This window comes from Panthera tigris, chromosome D2 (genome assembly GCF_018350195.1).
Source record: "Panthera tigris isolate Pti1 chromosome D2, P.tigris_Pti1_mat1.1, whole genome shotgun sequence".
Taxonomy (NCBI): domain Eukaryota; kingdom Metazoa; phylum Chordata; class Mammalia; order Carnivora; family Felidae; genus Panthera; species Panthera tigris.
This window is the reverse complement of record NC_056670.1, coordinates 6,293,163-6,315,321: the sequence shown is the minus strand read 5'-3', so window position 1 is coordinate 6,315,321 and position 22,159 is coordinate 6,293,163. Positions and strand designations below refer to the sequence as shown.

At 41.5% G+C, this 22,159-nt stretch overlaps 1 protein-coding gene across 1 annotated transcript in view; it reads right to left on the bottom strand.

Annotated features, from left to right (window-relative positions):
* Window positions 1–22,159, bottom strand: part of A1CF (APOBEC1 complementation factor) — a 76,687-nt gene that overhangs the window by 39,219 nt on the left and 15,309 nt on the right. The window contains exon 2 of the mRNA XM_015544714.2: window positions 11,603–11,746. Coding sequence (XP_015400200.1) covers window positions 11,603–11,701 — 99 coding nt within the window. The 5' untranslated portion in view covers window positions 11,702–11,746. The remainder of the gene's footprint in view (window positions 1–11,602; window positions 11,747–22,159) is intronic.

The following is a 22,159-nucleotide window of genomic DNA, read 5'->3' as shown; positions in this document are numbered from 1 at the left end:
TTTTTCATTCAGCTTCACCAGACCTAGAGACCAGATGGTTTGTTGTCTCCTCTTAGTGAGCCCATTTATAAATTGGAGGGAGATTAATTAATAAACCCTCTTACAGCCTTCTTCTTCTTCTTTTTAATTTCCTGAACAGTAATTTTAATTCCTTGAATGATTCTTTGGAAATGATCTGTAATCCTCATCGTGGTTGCCTTTAGTCCTTTGTTTTTTCTTGCCAAGGGGAAGAAATTGTGTATGGTCCCTTACTAAACTATTTTCAGATGTTCTCTTGCCCATTTTCCAATTGCTGATGTTTATATTTATTTCTGTTCCTGTTAGCTCAGGTGCTGGATGGTCCACTCAGGCTTGGTGGCATTTGTAGCCTTTGCAAGCATGCCAGTCACCGGGGCCACGGCCAGAGCACTGGTTCAGAGGCCAGACTCTTATAGACTGTTCTCAACAGTCAATGTCAGTGTATCAAGAACATCTTTCGGGACTGCGTCTTTTGAAGTTTATGACTTAATACCGTGTGTTCCGAGTTATTTGTAAGATTGAATAAAGTTATTAGGCATTATTTCTATTCCCACCTATATACCACCTATATATCTCTTATGTCATAGGGTTCAAGGCAAATGTAAGAGTACTTAAATGAGATGCACCCCAAGGATCCTCTTAGATGTGATTTCATGTTTGGTCTGCTTATGACCTTTCTGTTGTCTGAGGACAGCAGATGGTGATGTGGGGAGCACTCATTTTGTTGATTCTATATAAAGATAATCATCTGTTTGTGTTTTAATTATTCACTCTCACAACTTAACATCAGTGACTTCAGGTTGGTAAAATCTATTTTAGGCTGAGAAATTTTAGGGAGCAGAGTTTTTTAAATTTATATACCGTTGAATTTGACATGACCCTTATTAGTTACATATTGGTTCTTAATTTTTTAATACTTTTTTTTTTTTTGAGAGAAAGAGTGTGAATGGGGGAGGGGCAGAGAGTGGGAGAGAGAATCCCAAGCAGGCTCCATGCTGTTAGCACAGAGCCCGATTTGGGGCTCTATCTCATGACCGTGAGGTCATGACCTGAGCAGAAATCAAGAGTTGATGCTTCACCGACTGAGCTATCCAGGTGTCCCCCCGCCCCCCACCAATTATTAGCTATATTTTTTACAGCCCTTTAAAGGCATGCTCAATATGAATGTCAGGTATTACTTTTCTACAAATAGAGCAATAATAATTGTGATGTAAGGGCTGAATAAATGGGATGTGGCAATTGACAGAAAGCGAAACCACATCTGGAAACCGAAAGGAAAAGCTAAAGCAGGGATATAATAAGCAAGTATAAATTGAATTTTCTCCTCATACAGCTTTGTGTTTCTGAAAACGTGGTGTGTGGGATATTACGTAGTTTACAGGCCGATGTTTTATCTCAGGAGGCACTTTATTGTACGTGAGAAAACATGTAATTATATGAAACCTGTGGCTTTTCTGTTTACGTAAGTGAGAGAAAGTTTACTTCTAAACTTGAATAGAAATGGCTGATTCAATAAATTCTGAATAATATTCTTGGTGGCGTGCATTCATGGCAAAGATCACAAAAAGAATCACAAATCGATTTTGGCTCTTGCAAACTTACTTCACTCTCCGCAGAGTCCTTATGTTTGATCATACAAAAAAAAATATATGCTACAGTTCTCCCATGAAAATGACTTTTTTAGCAAATTAGGAATCACGTTCTTGTTTCACTTTGGAAAGCTGACTTTTGAAGGCCTGTTGCCTAGCAAAACACTCCTAATGTCATCTCAGGTTACTTGTCGTCTTACGGAGGCAGAACTAATTGACATTATCAAGTGCTGCATTTAACAACCTGTAATAATTTCCTTTTCCCTTGAAGGATTACGTGTGGCAAACCATTCTTTTGGAATTCAGCAACTCGCTATTTGAAGCATTCAAAAGTCAACAGCCCTTTAAACATACCTTGTATCTTGTAAAGCTTTTTATAATACACGTTTCTGGCCAATTTCATGGGAATAGTCAATTCAAGAACATCCTTATGAAAATTTCGAAATCAGAAAAACTTTTTGGAGTGTGTCTGCCTTTACTAAGAGGAAAAGTAAAATGCCAACTCACTTCTAAGACCCTGCGTTCACATTTTGCAACAAAATCCACCTAATGATGGATCCCACAGCATTTGTTTGTGTGACACCAGATTCAATGTGCTCATGCCTTCATCTGGCTCCAGGCACGTGCGTGGACACACGGCTGAAATCTATAAGAACCTCTTGATCCCATCCAAGAAATAACTGGGTGACAGCTTTGGTGATTCCTTTATCCTTTTTGGGCTTTTACCTTTCAGAACGTGTGATTTATTCAATAGGCCCAATTATAGATTCAGTTCGCCTTTTTGAATTGAGTAATATTCCAGTAGATGGAGATCTGGTTACATTATACAAAGCTGTCCACATTACAGATAAAGACATTGGTCCACATGCAGGTGAAGAACATTGGTTTGAGTGACCGACCTCTTATCCTGTCCTACCTGGTTCAACATATGCCAAGAATGTCACCTAATGCATTTGTTTTTTGGCACGAGAGGAATTTTATACAGTAATTATTCTCCTTACCAAATTCCCCACGAATTTTAATTTCTGGCAAGCTGAGGGATTTGAGAAGACACGTAGCCTTTCCTGACTTTAAAGTCTTTGTTTATAAAAGAACAGGGCTGACTGGGTGATGGCAAAAGTCTTGTGAGGGTGATAGAATTCTCCTGAAAGGAGGCTACCCCGACTCCACAGTTCAATGTGGGACAATGTCCAGAGGATGTTTTGTGAGTTAGTCAAAAGGACCCTTAAAGGGAATGCTGTGGAAATTTAAAGAACCAATGTCTTTCTAGGCAAAAAAGAAAACCTAAATCATTCTTATAAGTGAAATAGCAAGATCCTTTTGCACAACTGGAAGGTAATTATGAAAACAACCGTACACGAGGGAAATCATGATCACAGTGTCACTCGGCTTGTTGTCTAAAACCTCTGAGCCCGAGTCCTGTCCTCGGTGTTTAAGAAAAGATCAGCAGGGGCTGGGGAGGGGTTTAAGACGTACCTCCAACAACTAACTCTTCCTATCAGAAAGCCTGAAGGAGGACGGAAACTACAGTTGACCTTGGACCACTGGGGGTTTGAACTGCGCCGGTCCACTTAGGTGCAGATTTTTTATGGTTCTGTAAGTATATGTTCTCTTCCTTATGATTTTCTTAACATCTTCTGTCTAGCTTTATTGTAAGAGTACTGTGTGTGTGTGTGTGTGTGTGTATATATATATATATATATATATATATATATATATATATATATATAAAATATATCATATTAATCGGTGTTAATTGACCTTTTATGGTCAGCAGTAGGCTGTTAGTGATTAAGTTTGGGGGAGTTAAAAGTTATAGACAGAGTTTTGACTGTGTGTCGAGGGTCAGCACTTAACCCCCACACTGTTCAAGCATCAGCTGTAGAATAATTCCTACTCTGAGATTCAGTCACGTAATGCTGTGTCAAGGCTCCATTTAACATCATCTCTGCTCTCTCCCCTGCACCTCTGAAACAATGTTGAAAAAGAATCACAAGTATGAAATCCTACACAGATTCATGACTGCATGTTGTGTGAGCTGCCTTTTTTAGTCGTTGCCTATGTTGGAAAGCTATCTTTGAATCTCATGACAAACTCTCAGTTTCTTTAAGTGAAGAGTCACTTATTTTTGGTTCACTATTAAACATACTTATTTTGAGGAGCACCTGGGTGGATCAGTTGGCAAAGTGTCTGACTTTGGCTCAGGTCACGATCTCACGGTGCGTGAGATCAAGCCCTGCATCAGGCTCTGTGCTGATGCCTCGGAGCCTGGAGCTTACTTCGGATTCTGTGTTTCCCTCTCTCTCTACCCTTCCCTACTTGCACTCTGTCTCTTTCTCTCTCTCAAAAATAAATAAACATTAAAAATAATTTTAAAATATTTATTTTGATAACCCTTAATACTTGTTTTGATCAGTATTAAAGAAACAATAATTTGAGAAGTCCTGAAGTTGCCTATAAGCGAAGTCCATAGTCCCAAAGAGCTGTCCATGCTTCTATATATTTGAGTCATGAAGTTCGCACCTATTTTTACATGGAAAACCCCATGTGCTTGTAGTTTAAGGAAAAACACCATCAGACGTAGTTTCCAAAGATTTTGAACCTTATATTGAAGAGCTCATAAATAACCAATCCTCTTTGAAGCTATTTGAGGAGAATTTCATTGATGTCTGCCAACAGCTTCGGGAATGCATTTCTATTTCTCAGAATCCTGAGGTTCCCGTCACCTGTCAGGCATACGTTTTCCTCAGAAAGATTCATGGGACTATTGTGTCATTTGGAGTCTGCCATACCATGCTCTGGCACTTGTGGCTCGTAGAAGCAAAGCTTCTTAGGAGTTTCAAAGTTGGTCTGTGGGTGGCTGGGGTGAGAAGCTTAGGGAAATGTGTGTCTGTGATGATAAACTGGCCCCATCCTGTTCTCAGGCTTAGTCTCCCTATTTCAAGAATTAGTATTAACACACTTGGTGAATGACTTATGTCCTTGGATAGCCGGGACATGAGCAGGTGGTCACAGGCACTGGAAGGAAAAAGTAGGACCTGGGAGCTATATTTTACCATGAAGTCAAATTCCTATTCCTGTCCCCAGGACTTTGTGTGGTGGCTGGGAAGGAATGCCAATGCCACTGTGTTTTCCCAGCTGCCCCTCTCGGTGCTAATCTGGATGAAGCCAATTGTAAACACTGGGATCCTGAGTTGCTTATTTCCATTGCATTATTCATAAGAAAAAAATTGCAACTTAAGAACTACCCAAGTAAAAGGACTAAAGTACGTCATACAAAACCAGAGAGATGAAGGGAGTTATTTTGGGGGCACCCTTAGAGAGGGATGGTATCCCAATCCTATTTATATTTGATCTAACACTATCCTTTCTAACTTAGGACTTGTACCTTTACGTGAGTTTTGTTGAGGAGGTGAACAAATTATAATTAAGATATACGGCTGTATTGAAAGTTCATGTAAGAGAATATGCACCACGAGCAAAGTTCGAGGGGTGGGAATTAAGCTGTATTTTGTCCCTAGTCTGAGGGACCTGTTCCCAGGAACCCAGGCTCATGGCTGATTAACAGAGGGGAAGGATGGAGTCCACTCATTTCTCTAATTTATCTGGTGTAATCTTATTGGGTCTTCGAAAGTAAGATGCACTGATGTCTTGGCTATTCAAAAGTGCTGTGCGTTTTATAAATGTTTTGGTTCAGTCGTCCTGCCCAAGTGGTCCCCTCTGCCAAGGATGCTATTTTCTCTGGTTCCTTGCAAGGTTTGTTTTTGTTGGCACACGTCTTCCAAGTCCCGGCATCAGTGTCCTCTTGCTTGAAGAGGGTCACCTGCCATTCTCTGGCACACGACCGGTTTATGATACCTGTGGCTCTTAACGTGATCTGTGATTATTTGGTTTCTCAGTTATTTTCTGCCTGTCCCTTGAGAATAACCTTTATGAAGGCAGGACCCATGTCCCTCTTTGTGGAGTCAATGAGCGAATGAGGGCTCAAGCTGGAGCTGGCGGGGTTGGGTAGGAGAAATAGGGGCCACCTGCTTCCTTTCAGGACGTTTAGACACTCATCTGTGTTATGGGGAATTTTCTTTAAAAACAGCGGATTTGCCTCTAAAACAAAGTACTAGAGTAAGCATTAGAGTCGGGGGCAGCAAACTTTTTCTGTCAAGGGCCAGATAGTTGATATTTTTGGCTTTTTAAAAGACAACTCTTTAAAAATGTGAAAAATCATTTGTAGGCTGAGATTATGGCAAAAACAGGCAGGAGCCAAATTTGAGTCATGGGTCCAGTTTGCTGACCTCTGGGTCATGTCTCTACTGAATTGTATAACCCTGGGGCTTGTTTTCTGACTGCAAAATGAAAGGGTTGGACTATATCAATATTAAGCCAATTTCAAACATACAAAGATTTTAAAGACCAGCCTGATGAACCCAGGTACTACTATCCTGCACCTTTAATAATGAGGTTTTCTCCATGAAATTTCCCCAATTTTTCTACTGCTAACGGAATGCTGCTTAGAACCTTTCCCCACTTCATGAGATTTTTTCCCCTTATAATAAAAATAGTCCATACCCACTATAGAAAGTTTGGGGTGGGGGGAAGAACATCAGGCAAGAAAAATTTACCCTAATCAGAGATTACATTTTATTACTTTTCAGGGTTTTTACCATGTGTAAATAATCTCTCAGAATATTATTTGGAAGCTGTATACAGTTTTGCATTCTGATTTTTAGGTAAACATTCATGTTTGGACATTTCTCCAAGACTTTCTTTGAAAGCATAGTTTTACATGACTATATAATTGGTAAATGGAAGGGTGATCATATTTTCTGTGAGTGGTAATATTTTATTGGACATTTAGGATATATCTAACTTTCAACATTATAAATTTCACTATGAGGAACATCCCTATGTGTAAATATTGATCCTCACTCATTAGGTCAGGGGATGGTCTGTTTTATCGCTCTGTACAGAAAAGTAATGCCCACAGCTGTATTCCTCACTCAATGCATTTTTAATTTTGGATAAACTTTCATTGCAACAACATTCTACACATTTTAGGTCAGACACTACATCTTATACTTCTGTAACCCCAAGGCCTTCCACTTGCACATTGTATTCAATAGTAGGGACTAAGGAAATAAAAACTAACAACAAATAAAATGCTTTATGTGTGCTAAAAACAACCATTAGATTAGGAATGTGATGGGGGGATGCCCAGTGGCTCAGTGAGGCATCCAACTCGTGGTTTCAGCTCAGGTCATGACCTCACAGTTTGGGGGTTCAAGCCCCACGTTGGGTTCAGCACTGCTGGTGCGGAGCCTGCTTGAGATTCTCTCTCTTCCTCTCTCTCTCTCTCTCACTCTCTCTCTCTCTCTTTCTCTCTCTGCCCCTCCTGCTCACTCTGTCTCAAATATAAGTAAACATTAAAAAAAGAAAATAGATTATCAATAGGGTAGTTGAACAAACAGTGCTAATCCACACCATATTTTGAACTATTTAAAAATAATATGAAAGTATGGGAATACATGATAAACCTAAGTATTTATAAGTAATATCATATCAAGTATCCTACTTTAAAAAATATTCAGGGGTGCCTGGGTGTCTCAGTGGGTTAAGCGTCAGGCTTTAGCTCAGGTCATGATCATGTGGTTTGTGAATTCGAGTCCTGCGTGGGGCTCTGTGCTGATGGCTCGGAGCCTGGAGCCTGCCTTGGAGTCTGTGTACCCCCTCTCTCTCTGCCCTCCTCTGCTCACACTCTGTCTCTCTCTTTCTCTCAAAAATAATAAACACTTAAAAAAATTAAAAAATATTCAGACTACTTGAGGGCAATCTTTATTAAATCTATTTTAGTTTTAATAGAATTAAAATTGATGTAAACTGATTGCAACTTGGGCAGGAAGTTTTCTGCAAACACTCATCTATGAAAACATAATATCTTTCTGGTGTTATAGAGAAAATTCCAGGTGGGAGGACCATCACATGCCAGAGTTTATGACCCACATTATTAATGCATTCTTGAAGAAAGGGTCATCATAATCTGATTTCTTTTCTTTGACTCTCAAAAACATATTTGTTTTGGGAAATTTGGCAAGTTCAGTTAAGAATGAAAAAGTAGGGGGGTAGAAAGCACCCCATGTAATTCCATTGTCTGGAGACACGGGGTGCCTGCAAGGAAACAGCCAGCATACTTTCTTCAAAATATTTCCACTCAGCCCTAACGCAAGTGTGAAGTTGAGAGTTTAACTCGTCACCATCACACAGACTTTAGCCACACTTATTGAACGTCTACTAAATGCAAGGGACCGCGTGAACTTCCTTGTATTCTCTGAGATACTTTGATAAAATTTTCAGCTATTGATATCCAAAGATGTGCTTTACGATATCTTTTTTTGTTTTAAATTTTTTTTTCAACGTTTTTTTATTTATTTTTGGGACAGAGAGAGACAGAGCATGAACGGGGGAGGGGCAGAGAGAGAGGGAGACACAGAATCGGAAACAGGCTCCAGGCTCCGAGCCATCAGCCCAAAGCCCGACGCGGGGCTCGAACTCACGGACCGCGAGATCGTGACCTGGCTGAAGTTGGACGCTTAACCGACTGCGCCACCCAGGCGCCCCTCTTTTTTTGTTTTAAACAAGCGGGTGTTTTCAAACCCTCAAAGGCGCAAGGTGTTGTATCAGTTGGGATAGAAAAGACTGGCTCGTGTTATTAAGTAACCTGCAAAATTCTATTTTTGACAGCTGTATTTGTCCTGCCAGTGATAAGAGAGCACCAATTAGTCACCCCCTGGCTTTTGAGTTCTTGTTTTGCAAGTATTCAACGTTCTATCCCATAGGCTGCAAAGATCCAACAAAAAGAAATCCTCCAAAAATCTAACTGGCAGGCACCATAAAATTTTAAATGGCCCTTTTGTGGGTATGCTCCCTGAATTGTAGTCAGATGTTTCTTTATCTTAAGTTCTTGTGCAGGGATTTTTATTGCCATTTTTTATTATTTTCTAAAACATTTATTTTTGAGAGAGAGAGTGTGTGAGAGAGTGTAAGTGGGGGAGGGGCAGAGTGAGAGAGGGGGGCTGAGGATCCAAAGCAGGCTCCACGCTAACAGCAAAGAGGCTAACGTGGGGGCTCAAACCCGCAAACTGCAAGATCATGGCCTGAGCCGAAGTCAGATGCTTAACCAACTGAGCCACCCAGAGACGGCACCCCGTGCAGAGACTTAAAAAAGGAAACCTGTTCACTCTTGTGTGGATCCTGAGAAACTTAACAGAAGACCATGGGGGAGGGGAAGGGAAAAAATAGTTAGGGAGGGAGCCAAACCATAAGAGACTCTGAAAAACAGAATAAACCGAGGGATGATGGGGGGTGGGAGGGAGAGATGGGTGGGTGATGGGCATTGAGGAGGGCACCTGTTGGGATGAGCACTGGGCGTTGTATGGAAACCAGTTTGACAATAAATTTCATCTTAAAAAAATAAAAAAAGAAACCTGATGTTGCCCTCTGTTTTTGAAGGCGGAAGTATGGAGAAGGTTGGAGGGTCTCGCCTAAGTCCCAAAGCGCCGAGGCTGTGCCTCCAACGTGCTGTTCTCGTCTTCCAGTCATTTACTCCAGTCTGCTTACCAGCGACTGGATTGAACAGATACCAGGATTGCAGCATCGTGACCAGCAGCTTTGGGGTAAGACCTAGCCAGTATTCTGGAAATTAAGGCCAAGAGTAATTAAGGGACGTGTGGAAGATCGTATACCTGCTATGTGGCCAAGAATAGGTTAAACCATAGGTTTCCAACTTGAGGTCTTGAGTGGCTTCCTGCACTTTGCAGCCAAAATCAGGAGAGCTCTTCCAATTCACTCAACACAGTTGTCATGTACGTGTTTAGACCCTGATCAGGGGCTTTTGATTGGGAGAGCTCGACTTGGCAATTCTAGGTTTTACATTACGGAAGAATTTCTGACCCAAGAGTCATTCTGCTAACACAGAAATAGCATTACCTAGAGTGAATCATGTTACCAAGTTTAGGCTCAACCAAATATTGTTTGCATGCCTTGGCATGCTAATCACTAAAATCTCAATCATAAAGATAATATTATAACAGCTCTTAGTTCTGTATAATCTTGCCAGAAATTCTGGCTAATAGCCATAGAATTATAGCCTGTAAATCGTGGGCAAGCTACAGAATCAATCATGCCTTGTTTTCCTTATCTGGACACTGGAGATGATCACAGTGTCTTTGTAAGCACCCACCTGCCCCCTCCCCTCCGCTTCGATCCCTTCCTCCTGCTCCAGCTCGGAGTCAGCAGGTGTAGTTCGCAGACTGGCATGGGAAGTTAGGCTTCGGAATGCACAGAGGAAGAAAGCGGGAAGCACCCTGTACCCTGACATGCTTGCGAAGGGAAGTAGCTATAACTTGGAAGTTTCTCTCATACTGCACCAGACCTATTATTATTGAGTGGAACTTTTTTTATTACCTGCAAGTTACCAGAGAAGTCATGAGGCTTGCCCTGAATTTCACTTGGGGGAAAAGGATGGACCAGGGCTTAGAATAACATTGAACAGACAATGTACATTGTTTTGTGATCAGTTCTCATCAAGTTCTGCTTGTTGAATGTAATGATTATATATTCATCGTTTTATTTAATAATTTTCTTCAATGCATTTAGGTTTACGATGTTGAGGTGTTGTAAATAATGCCACCCTCGACAGGTTTATAGACATTCGTAGCATTATATTTGGACCTGTACAGATTCACTTCCAGAAGAGGAACATCCTTATACATAAATATTAAGAAATTGGGGTGCTTGGGGGGCTCAGTTGGTTAAGCGTCAGACTTTGGCTCGGGTCATGATTCTGAGGTTTATGAGTTTGAGCCCCACGTCGGGCTCTGTGCTGACAACTCGGAGCCTGGCGCCTGCTTCGGATTCTGTGTCTCCCTCTCTCTCTCTCTGCCCCTCCCCTGCTCACACTCTCTCTCTCTCTCTCTCTCTCTCAAAAATAAAAATAAACATTACAAAAAAAGAACTTGCTTTCAAAAGGGTACCACCACTCTCTTTGCATGAGTATTCCAGATACAAAGAAAGTAAAAAGAAAAACTTAAATATTTTTGGTAACATTTCAACATAACTACACGTAGTACACTTGGCAACAATCTGACAAAGGAATATGTAATAAAAGGACGCAGCATATTTAATTGTTATCCATATGAAATTTGTATTCTGTGAAAGCATGTGGGTTTGGTTAAGTTAGAAAAGCATGTGGGTGATAGAGTACAGCTGGGAATGAAAATGCGTTGTCTGATGGTAAAAATGGCAACGTTTTTTCTTCAAATAATTAATATCCCTAACAGTAGTTTTCAATCTGTCATAACCTCTCTGAAGGAGGCTTTCATAGAAACCATGATCTATAGATAATTCTTAATGATCACTGTCTGTAAACAACCAGTTCTAGGACTTTTTTGTTTTTCCTTCTGCTGGAGATGGGGAGAAATTATTACATACCGTGAACTTGGTTGGGTAGCTATTATGAGAAAACATCATGGAACAGCTAGGATGACCCAACGGTCAGTCCTGGGACCCCACATCTACATCTTCCCGCATCCCCAGTAGGGAGCTTCTCTGGAAACAGGCTAGTCCTGAGAGAGTTTGCTCTCTGCTGATTCTTGAATCACTGGTGTGGGTCTGCTTCACAGAAAGCATTGGGTGGTAGACACCAATGGCCTTTTCAGAGACCAAAGCGATCTTTCAAAGCTGCGATAGTCTCTCTGACTGTGAACCCGGATTCTGCCTTCAAATGACCGGTGAAGGTTAAGCTGATAACCCAGAGTAGAAAAGACCATCACCATCCAGGGTCACCTACAACCCTGAAATGACGTGGCTTCTTCCCCCGCAGGAAGGAATATCCGTCAACAGTTACATGACTGACCGTTCACATTTTGCACCTTAGGACCACGGATATTCCCACCATTCAGTGGATTCAGTTGTAGGTCTCAGCAGATATCACGAGAAGCTCCTACCTGGACCAAGCTATATCCTGTGCGCTGGACCAATGCGCGAAGGGCTGCTTCCTTCTGGGTTCCGCTCAATCCATCCCCGGATTTGTGATTTGATTCCATTGAGAGTGATTATCGGCAAAAAATCAGGTTAATTAGGGTTGCTCACTGAAACCAAATTTAAGATAAATTAAGTAAATTACTGTTACCAAGTCCAAACTTGTCCTTCTCATGAAGGACATCTTCAGGAAACATTCTCTATAAATAAGCCATTAAGGTTAGAGCCACAAACAGCCACACACGAACATGGCTGGTTAGATGTCCTCCTTAAAGAGTTTTGTTTTTTTTTAAATATTCAATTTTAGTTGGAATTTAGAAGTCTCAAACGAGTAATACCCCGTCTCCAATGAGAACACAGATTGGTAGATCTCAATGCAATTATTTTAGAATGTCACCATATGCTCAAAAACAAATTATTATGTCAATTAAAAATACGCAGAATGGGGGTGCCTGGGTGACTGGGTGACTCAGTGGGTTAAATGTCCGACTTCGGCTCAGGTAATGATCTCACAGTTCGTGGGTTCAAGCCCCGCGTTGGGCTCTGTGCTGACAGCTCGGAGCCTGGAGCCTGCTTTGGATTCTGTGTCTCCTCTTTCTCTGCCCCTTCCCCCCTCATGCTCTCTCTCTCTCTCTCTCTCTCTCTCTCTTTGTCTCTTAAGAATGAATAAATTTAAAAAATTAAATATGCAGAATGGTCCTTGCAGATCATCTATCGCTTAGACCACCCGGCAGAGGACACGAAGCCCTTTGTGAAAAATCTAAGAGATTATGAAAGCCTACGTATGTGCATGCTTATGTAGGTGTGAAGGTGGAATTTCAGACTTTTATTGTCTATACTTTCTATTTGGGAACCAAGTTTGAACTCCATTCCAAATGTGATAATTGCTCATCGTTAGAGGTTCACAGGGTAAGGGTGTGGCCATCTCGAATGGTCCAGGCTGTGGTAGCAGGAGGCCCTGGAGGCTCCCGTGTGCTGAGGGCCATATGCTGATCTGCTGGCTTGGCGTGAGGGCTCAGTGAAGGTTCCGCGCTGGGCTTTCCCTCTGCTTACTGGGCTTTGCCAACGGGGACAGAAGAAGTGTGCTTTACAGTGATTTGAATCACATGCAGACTGAACGCATTTCGCTATGGGCCCTTCAAAAACTTTTCTGTGCTATGCACTGAGATTGCCTACACTACTTTGGGTCGTCATTTAAGGGTTCAGAATGAAGGCGCCGTTGATAACATATGGAACGAGTACAAAATTGGGTGAAAAGGGAAGCTGCAGGCATCATGTTGATAAACTACAGATTCACAGAATTCTCTTAAGGTAATAACTAATAGACAAGCATCATCTAGCAGCTTCTAGAAAGCAATACTTGCAAGAAAATGTAGAAAGCCAAAGGAAAAATGAGATCCCAGAGTGACTATTCATCAGCTATTACAGGGACAAAGCAATTTCATGCTTCACATAAAAGCATGGCCATTGCTGCCCTGGACTCTTCTAGTAATTCTTGCTTGTGTCTAACCCGGGTTAACCCCAATTTTACTTTTTCATTCTCTCAAGCAGTATTTAGTCAGTTCTGTCTGCACACCAGCTTCACCCCCTGCCCAGCTTTAAGGGCCCTTGTGTTAGTGAAGTGCGTTAAGTTAACGTACCAGCTTCCGTCGCGATCCTTCGTGAAAGGCAGTGTTCCCCCCTCCCCCCGCCGACCCCTGCAGTCCTAACTTTGTATCATGGCAAAGACAAATTAAAAACTAGTTTTCTAATAGTGCTGATTTGGGACATGTAGCTTTCCTGACACTTTTATCATATAACCGTTCTAGGGATGCTACACGGTGGGGATAAAAGGAGACCAGTATTTGCTTTATAATTCTACCTGAATGCTGACTACAGTTATGTTAACTGTCTTTTCTTCAGGATACTCTCAACAACCCCCCCCCCCACAACTGCCCCCCTGTGCTGGATTGAACCCACAAAAGCAGAGAGGCCCACGGGTGGACTGGGGTCCGGTGATGTCAGCCACATTTGTCATCATATCTTACGGATGTCTGAAGGCCAAGCCTACAGTCTTGTGGATTTGTAGATTTGTTCTTTGCCGACCTTCATGTTTTCCAGCAAAAAATAACAGTTTGTGGTGAAATGACAAGTTTTATTTGCAAAGCCTACCTTTAGTTTGGTTAATTATTAGTCAAGATAATTGAAGACACTTTTCTGTCACAAAGGTCTTTTGGTCACGTGAACTCACTCTGACATGATTGAGAAAATCTGTTGAACATCGCAATATAGTGTCACGACTTTGGAAGTCAGGTCAGGGGGCAGAAATAGAATTCAGAATTTGCTACAAGAGACATCCAGTCTTCCATGTTTATTTCCCAAAAACAATCCCCTTTCCCAACACTGACCTAACCTGAAGGCTGAACTTGGAGCCCAGATAAATATTTCTTTAAGCAAGTCAAACTTCTGTTAAATCTGGTCAATTTGGAAGAGAGATGGCACAGTGCATTTTCTAATTAACATCTTGTAACTGTTCCGATCTGAGACCTCTGAATTTTGAAAGAGTAGTTCCCCAAGTAATTTATGGATGTGAGAGGATTAAAACCTATACATGGCAGGCATGAGGAACATTGCAGCAAAGGAGAGCACTCATGAGTACTAAGTATATGAATATACTTCTCAATAAGTAAGAATTGCTTATTTATTAAAATGTTCACTGAGTACCTACTATCATGCAAGAATTTTTCGAGACACTGGGAAAATAGCAGAGAACAAAACAAACCCATCTCCCCTCAAAACTTCACAGAGTTTTCTAGAGGGTGAGAGAGGTCATAAACAAGTAACACACACAGTGTGCTGGTGCTAATTTCTGAGGAGAAAAAAAAGGGAAAAGGGATACAAAGTGTGTGTGTGTTGGTGGAGAAGGTGAAATGTTAGCGTGATCCTGACAGGGGGAATTTGGGGAGAGACCTGGTGACGTGAGGGATGTGTTTGGGGGAGACCATTCCAGGCGGAAGGCCTGTGAGCATAAGGACCCTGAGGTGGGAGCTTGTTGGCGGAGAAGAGGAGAGGCTGGGGCTGAGTGAATGAGAGCAGAAATGGGAGTTATGAGAGAGACGATGGTGGCCCAGGCCACAAAGGATTTTGTAGGTCACAGGGAGGACTTTGGCTTTTGCTCTAAGATGTGAAGCCAGAGGATCAACAAGATGTTTAACAGGGTCGTTCCAACATGGAAGGGAGTCGGGCAGGGCTGGGACTGAGCTGGGTAATGCAAACATGTTAGTCCTGTTTTTATGAATGTGTTTGTGGTTTTGTTCATTGGGATGCTTTTGGCACGGATTCTGATTTTAAAAGATCTTGCATTAAAACATCACTTGGTCTGACACGTGAGTTTTTCTGACGTTGCATGTGAGGTAGTGCCTGAATCACCTCGCGCTTGTCAGCAGAAGGCTCATGGGGAGGAGGAGGGAGACCAGTCAGAAACCATTGTACCTTCAGGGCAAGAGGAAGTCGTGGCTTCAGCCAAGAGTGGTGAGGAGGGGCCAGGTCTTGGATATATTTTACAGGTGCATTGGATGCATCATGGGAGAAAAACAAGATGAGTCAGGGATGCCATCCAGTGTTCTGGCTTGGGCAACCAGAAGAATAGAACTGTTCTCAGCTCAGATGGGGAAGAACAGATCTGCGGAAGGGCAGGAGCTCCATCATAGGCATGCCCATCTGGAGATGCCCGTTAGACAGCCCCATGGAGAGGCTGAGTGGACAGTCAGATACATGAGCCAGAATTTTCTGGGAGAGTTCCCGGCAGGAGACGTCAGCTGGGAAGCTGTCTCCCTAGAGGTGATACTGAAGCTGTGAAGTTGAGTGAGATCATGTACAAGCTAAGTGTAGAAAGTAGGTCCAAGGACTGATCTCTAGAGCACTCCAACTTTTGGAAGTCAGGAAGACCAGGAGTAACCTGCAAAGGAGAATGACCTGGAACAGAGAATGGCAGAAGGGGAGCCAGATGAAGGAGGTGGATGGAAAGCCAAAAAAAGAAAGGATTTTGAGAACAGATGAGTGACGAGGTGTCTGCGTCCTACCAAGTCAAGTAGGGTGAAGCCCAAATAGGGATGTAGACCCTGGAGCTAGACATCTGGAGTCAAATCCTCATTCTGCCTCTCACTATGAGAGGAAGAAAAGAACTGGAAAATTCTTTAACCTCTTGATGTCCATGTGTTCTCAACTCAGAAAGCAATAGTATTTCTCTCAGGGTTGTTGTATTACATGAGTAATTAAGTTGAAAGAGCTTTGGAAGAGTTCCTGGCACATAGTGAGAATGAGATTAGCGTCAGACACAGATATCTATGATTTTAAAAAATGAGAAAGGGAGAGATGGCATAGTCACCAGGCACTTCAACTTCTCAGGATCTGCAGTAAGACATTCCACAGTTTCTTGGAAAAGCATTATTACCTAGATGTTAACAGCTGAGAGAAGAACAGGGCAATGGATGGAAGTCAGATGGAGAGAGGTCACCATCACCATTACAGGCAAGAATGGGGGGGTCCCCATCACTGCCTCAGTGTGGTAGGGAGCACGAGGGAGAACACGCCAGCCCAGGGCTTGGTTTACACCTGGCCTGGGGCAAGTGCTCCGACACGACTTGCAATTACCACCCATGACTCCTGCTGGAGGAGAGCAGCAGAGCACCCAATAAGTTATCTATTATGTTATTTTAATTGTTATTATCATTTATCTCTAATTCTACAGGGTAGCATTTCAAAATCGCTTTCTGGGAAGATATAGTCCTGGGTCTTCAGCATGATTAATGGTCCCTCCAGGACTAGATTCCCTTCTGGCATCCTAATGTACCTGCCACCGGGGGCTGCCATGTTTTCTCACACTTGCTGGCTCCCTGCTTGGAATGCCATTCCTTTCCCTTGCCTTCCCACATCTAAGCTTCACTGCATTGGCCCTGTTATCCTTCCAGACTGGATTGAAATGTCTGATGTGATCCTTCCTTTGATACCCTCTCTTGGGTAACATTCAGTACCACCCCCTTAATGCTCTCAAGAAAGTCTCTATATCCCTGTACTGTTGCACATAATCTGGCAATTATCTACTTACATGGCTGTCTTGCTCACCACATTGTGAGTGCCCTGAGCATAAAGACTGTGCTGTATTCACCTTTCTGTGCCCAGAAGGCTCAGCCTGGCACTTTGCTAAGTGCTCAATAAATAACTTGTAGAACCAACGGAAGACCTTGGGTGAGCATTTTGTAAATGGCAATGACCTACACTTGATCTGAAGTAAAATGAATCTGCCTCAAATCTCCTACCACTTATTATTCTTCTGGTTCCCATCACTTCCAGAAAGTTCTACCCTGGGCTAAATTTGCTTTTTGTGAGAAATTGATGCCAGTGTTTTCACTGCATTTACGAACACGTTATCATCTTTGGGAGAGAGACCAGAAGAGTAAAACTGAAGAAGAGTACAAAGGGATTGAAAAACAGTTGACATTTCAATTCACTTTTCTTCTTTTCAATACCTTTCTGGTTTTATAATTGCAACATTGGTGACGATTTGATCCAGAGAAGAAGGGCCTAGAAGTTATTGAGGGTTCAAGATTTCTGCCTTCCCGAAAGTCACAGGTTGATTGGAATGAACACCTCCCCTCTTCACTTGGTTGAGATTTTTCAATAGAAATTTCCAGAGTGCACCGTTGGGCAAGGTCAGAGCTTGCTGTCCCTGGCTCTTGACCCTGGTGGCCTCAGGTGCCAGTGGGTCCTGGCTCAGGGAAGGTGGCAAGGAGACAAAGATAAGGAGAAAGAGGCATGAGAGAAGCAGGTTGGGAAGCAAAATCTGACTTTTCTGCATCTATAGCTGTGAGGGGCATACACAGCAGGCTGCCCTTTCTATATAACCCTGATCTCTCAAGAAGAAAAGCCTCTGTAAAGATTGAACATGTCAATCCGGCTCACATGGAGAACCAAATTGTGGAAGGAAAAAGCACGAAGGGATTTGAGGTGACAGTTGTCCGATTCGCCCAAAGGTCCCACAGTGTTGGAGGTAAGCACCCTCTTGGAACATGAGTTGGCAGCTATGGCAACAGAGAAAGGGGGAAAACAAGTTTGTTTTTTGAAATAGTAAGTTAGGCAAGACAAAGGTAAGAAGTGCATGGTGGAGAGCACTGAGCGCGCGGGAAGAGTAGCTTGGAAAGGCAAAAGCAGCCGCGGTAGGGTAGTTAGAGGCCGAGAAGAACAAAATGGAGAGGAAGGATAAAGACAGGGGTTAAAGTGAGTGGGTTTCTTGGTTTGCAAACTAAACGAAGTCATTATCCTCCATTTCAACCAAAAGGGCAACAGGTATGAACGTCATATCCGCTTCATGCCAGGCACTACGCTAGACGGTTTACTCAGGAAATGGAGTAGTTTGGGTAATGGTCTAGTTTCTGGACGCATGTCATGGACTTTTTCCAAAGAGGATGAAGAAGGACACTGTGTGGAAGGACAGACGCTTTCTGACCTGGTAAGCAGAGTCAGAGGTGTTCCTTGGGACCTGTGCGAGCAACGTGCCCCGTGTGCATTTCCTGCCAGTGGGTTCCCCTGGGACCTCTCCAGACCCACGCCAGGCCTCCCCAGCGTTTGGTTGCGCACCCGGGTCGCATGACATAGGCTGGACGTGACCCTTACGCAGCATGCAAGTTGGACACGTGGTTTTATCGTGAGTTTCAGCCATTCAGTATCTCCTGGGAATTTTACACAACAGGAGTCCCAGACTGTATCGAAATGGTTTGTGCCGGAGGGATGACCAAAGTTGATGTATTTGCTTAATGACGCTACGTTAAGGTTACCGTGCATTACTTGACAACGAAACAGAAACTAGTTCTCATATTCTCCTTGGAAATACTTACAATCGGTCTTAGGTTTACTGGGAAGTGGATTCAGGTGAGAGCTCGTTAGTCGGCCATGCATCTCAAACCAGAGCAAAATTAATAGAGAACGCGCAAATGTCAAATTCCAAAATGTAGCCATAAAAACATCCTGCCAAGTCCCAAGATGTGGCATCTTATTTTTAAGAATCCATAAAAATAAAAACCAGCTAAAAAATTAAACCAGAACCCCTTCTAGGTTATTAAGGCATTAGTAATGAATCATGCATTAATTTGGGCCTGGCCAATTTGGGCCAAGGCAAGGCTTAAAGTAGAGAAAAATAAAAGTTGTTCATAATAGATACATTAGCTTAGAATTATCAAAAAAGTCCTCCTCATGTATTAGGTTACACGTCTTCAGAGAAAGACAAGCTTGCATGGCAATTGCTGTCCTGCCACCAATGATTTTAACTTTTCTAAGGCCCTGGTTCCTGTTCTAAGAGCAGGAGCACGGATACCTAACTTGAAGTTAAAAGTTGTCTTTTAGCAAAGGCTTAAACATCTCAGAGATCGGATATGGGGTACCTAGTAGAGTGCTGGGGATACAGGAAATGCTCACTGAATATTTCCTTCTCGTTCCTTCTCTGCTGCTCTGGGTGACTTATCTCAGCATCATCTGTGGTCCTCTGCATGGCTAGTCTCCCTCTAGAAATTGTCCAAGGTAAAGAGAATGCAGTATTGAATGTGTTATCTTGACCTCTTTCATGTTGCTTTCGTAGTTGATCTTTTTTTTTTAATGTTTACTTGAGACAGAGAGAGAGAGAGAGAGAGAGAGAGCGAGCGCACAAGTTGTGGAGGGGCACAGAGAGAGGGAGACACAGAATCCGAAACAAGCTCCAGGCTCTGAGCTGTCAGCACGGAGCCCGACATGGGGCTTGAACTCATGGACCACAAGATCATGACCTGAGCTGAAGTCGGATGCTTAACTGATGAGCCACCCAGGTGTCCCAATAATTGATCTGCTTATTTCATGTGTTTATTGTCACTTCTCAGTAGGAAAAATCCTTAAGGTATTCTGTGTGTGTGTGTGTGTGTGTGTGTGTGTGTGTGTGGTCATACAGCTTGTTAGTGTTATAATGAAAATTTGACACAACTTAAATATCAGTGATTAAGAAATATTTGAATAAATAGTGCAGTGCAGCTAATAAAACTGATGTTCTAGTACAATATTTACTTTAGACAGATATTTGTGAAATAGAATTGAGTAGTCTACAAAACAGCAGGTGTAGTCTGATTTCATTTGTGCTAACTTTCATATTCATAAAGAATTATAAAAGGCTAACTGGTTACGCTTGGGTGGTAGGTTAACAGATTGGTTTAGCGTTCTCATTTGACTATTTTTAACTTTCTACAATATATAGCTCTTACTCTAATAATTAAAAAATAAATGACACTAATAAATGAAGGTCAATGGAAACAAATCATCAAAAATAAAGATGCAGTCAAGATTCTATTCTGAGGAAACTGGTGATCATTATTTAGAAAAAAAAAATACTGGAAATTACTACAAGCGTCCAACTAAAGAGACCAGAGAAAGAACGAAGTAGACTTTATGAAATCAGAAGGAATCCAAGTAAAAGGAAATCAGTGAGACAGAAAAATCTGTAGACTTGATAAATGTAAGAGCTGATCAAAAAGGTTGGTAAATTAGCACCTCTGGCCAACCTTGATGAAGTGAAAGGGAGAACCATATTTTAAAAACAGGAGGGAAAAATGGATAGAATCACAGGCAGAGAGACTTTTAAAGAAGAAAATGTTTTTATCAATACACTGACAAATATGGTAAAGTAGCCGATTACCTAGTAAACTCAAGGGTAAAATAAAAATTTGAATAGGCTGATAACCACACGCTGTAATGAAAAAATTCACTGTCTTCCTCCTAAATAACACAAGATCCAGATGGTTTTCTTGGGCAAGTTTTAGAACTCATTTAAGAAACAAGTAATTCTTTGACTATATAAAGCCTTATAAAACAGAAAATAATGCAAAACTGATACTAAATCCATCAATAATTTCATATCTCTGATACAAAGCCAGACAGAAATATCACAAAATAGAAAGCTCTAGACCCCAACATCACGTATAAATCTAAACACGGACTACAAACAGCAGAGCATCAAAATACTAATATACCATAGACACAATGGATTTCTTACAAAAACACAAAGACTGTTCAACTTCACGGATTCTATTAGTTTGATCCACATCAGTGATGAAGAAAAAAACATGATCATCCCAGTAAATGTAAAACTAGCACTCCCTTAAATTCAACACCCACTATTGGTTTAGAAAAATGACCCAACTCTTCAAGTTAGCTGTAAAATAAAACATACTTAAATTGATGGAGAGCATGAGAGCATGAGAAACCCCGCAATCATTCACCCTCATCAAAAGTAAGTGAATTGACTATGCAGGGTGGTTAGAACAAAGGCATACTACAAGAACAGTTACAAAAACGAGTTCCTCAATGAAGCAGAGATGGCAAGTGAAATGAGAGAATCTGAACCATATAAACAAAATTTGTAAAAATATAATGTGGACTATCCACAATCGTTATGAAGAAAATGACAAAATTACATTGAAGGATTTAACGCCTGGACACACGAAAGTGTTATTCTCGAAAGATATCCCTTCTCCCCAAATTATTAGTGTAGTGCGATACCAATTTAAGACCCAATAAAATTATTTTTAAATATGCCACATTGAGTCTAACATTGATCGGGCAGGAAAACTATTCAGGAAGTACCACAACATGTACTAAATGTGTAGTATTCCTGGGAACCAGCCTTAATTAACAGTTAAAATTAAAGCGGGCACAGGAATAGACAAATGGATGAATGGAGTGGCAGAAAAAGTCTAGACCTTTGGTTTTTTTTATATTTGAATTTGCCACTAGATGTTATTTCAAAGGCTAGATCGTAGACACTTGGAGAAAAAAGTGAAGTTGGCTTACCATCTAACAGCATATAGCCAAATTTTAAGTGGATTAATGAAAAAACTTTTAAAAGCACTGTATAACTACTAGACGACAAGATGGAACATTTTTATACTCTTGTGATGCAGAAGGGCTTCTGAATCAGGCATATCAACAGCCATAAATGAAAAGACTAACAGATTTGGCTATGTAAAAATTACAAATATCTGTAACGGTACGAGAAAGCTAAAAAGCCATAGACAGGAAGAAAATGATTGCTATTTTTATACAATAGACCGAGAATCAGTATCTTTAATGTACAAAGAGTGCTTTTAGTTCAATAATAAAGAGAGTCCCGCATCAGTGGGCAAATGAGCAAAGGGCAGGAGCAGTTAATTCACAGAAAAAAGAAAAATCGTTTGTAAACTTATTTAAATGCTCATCAGAGCTGATAAAATAAAACAAAAACACAAGATACCTTTTTTTGCCTATTATGTAGCAAAATTTGAAAAGATTTTAAATAATGAATAGAGCTAACATGTATCGAGCACTTCTAAGTTTCAAAAACTTTAAACTTAATTCATTTACTCCTCATAAAAACTCAGTGGGGTAGGTAGTATCATTCCTATGACGGGTAATAAACCAAGTTAGAGAGATCAGTTAATGTATCCGGGGTCACCCAGGTGACAAGGGACAGACCCATCATTTGAATATTCTGG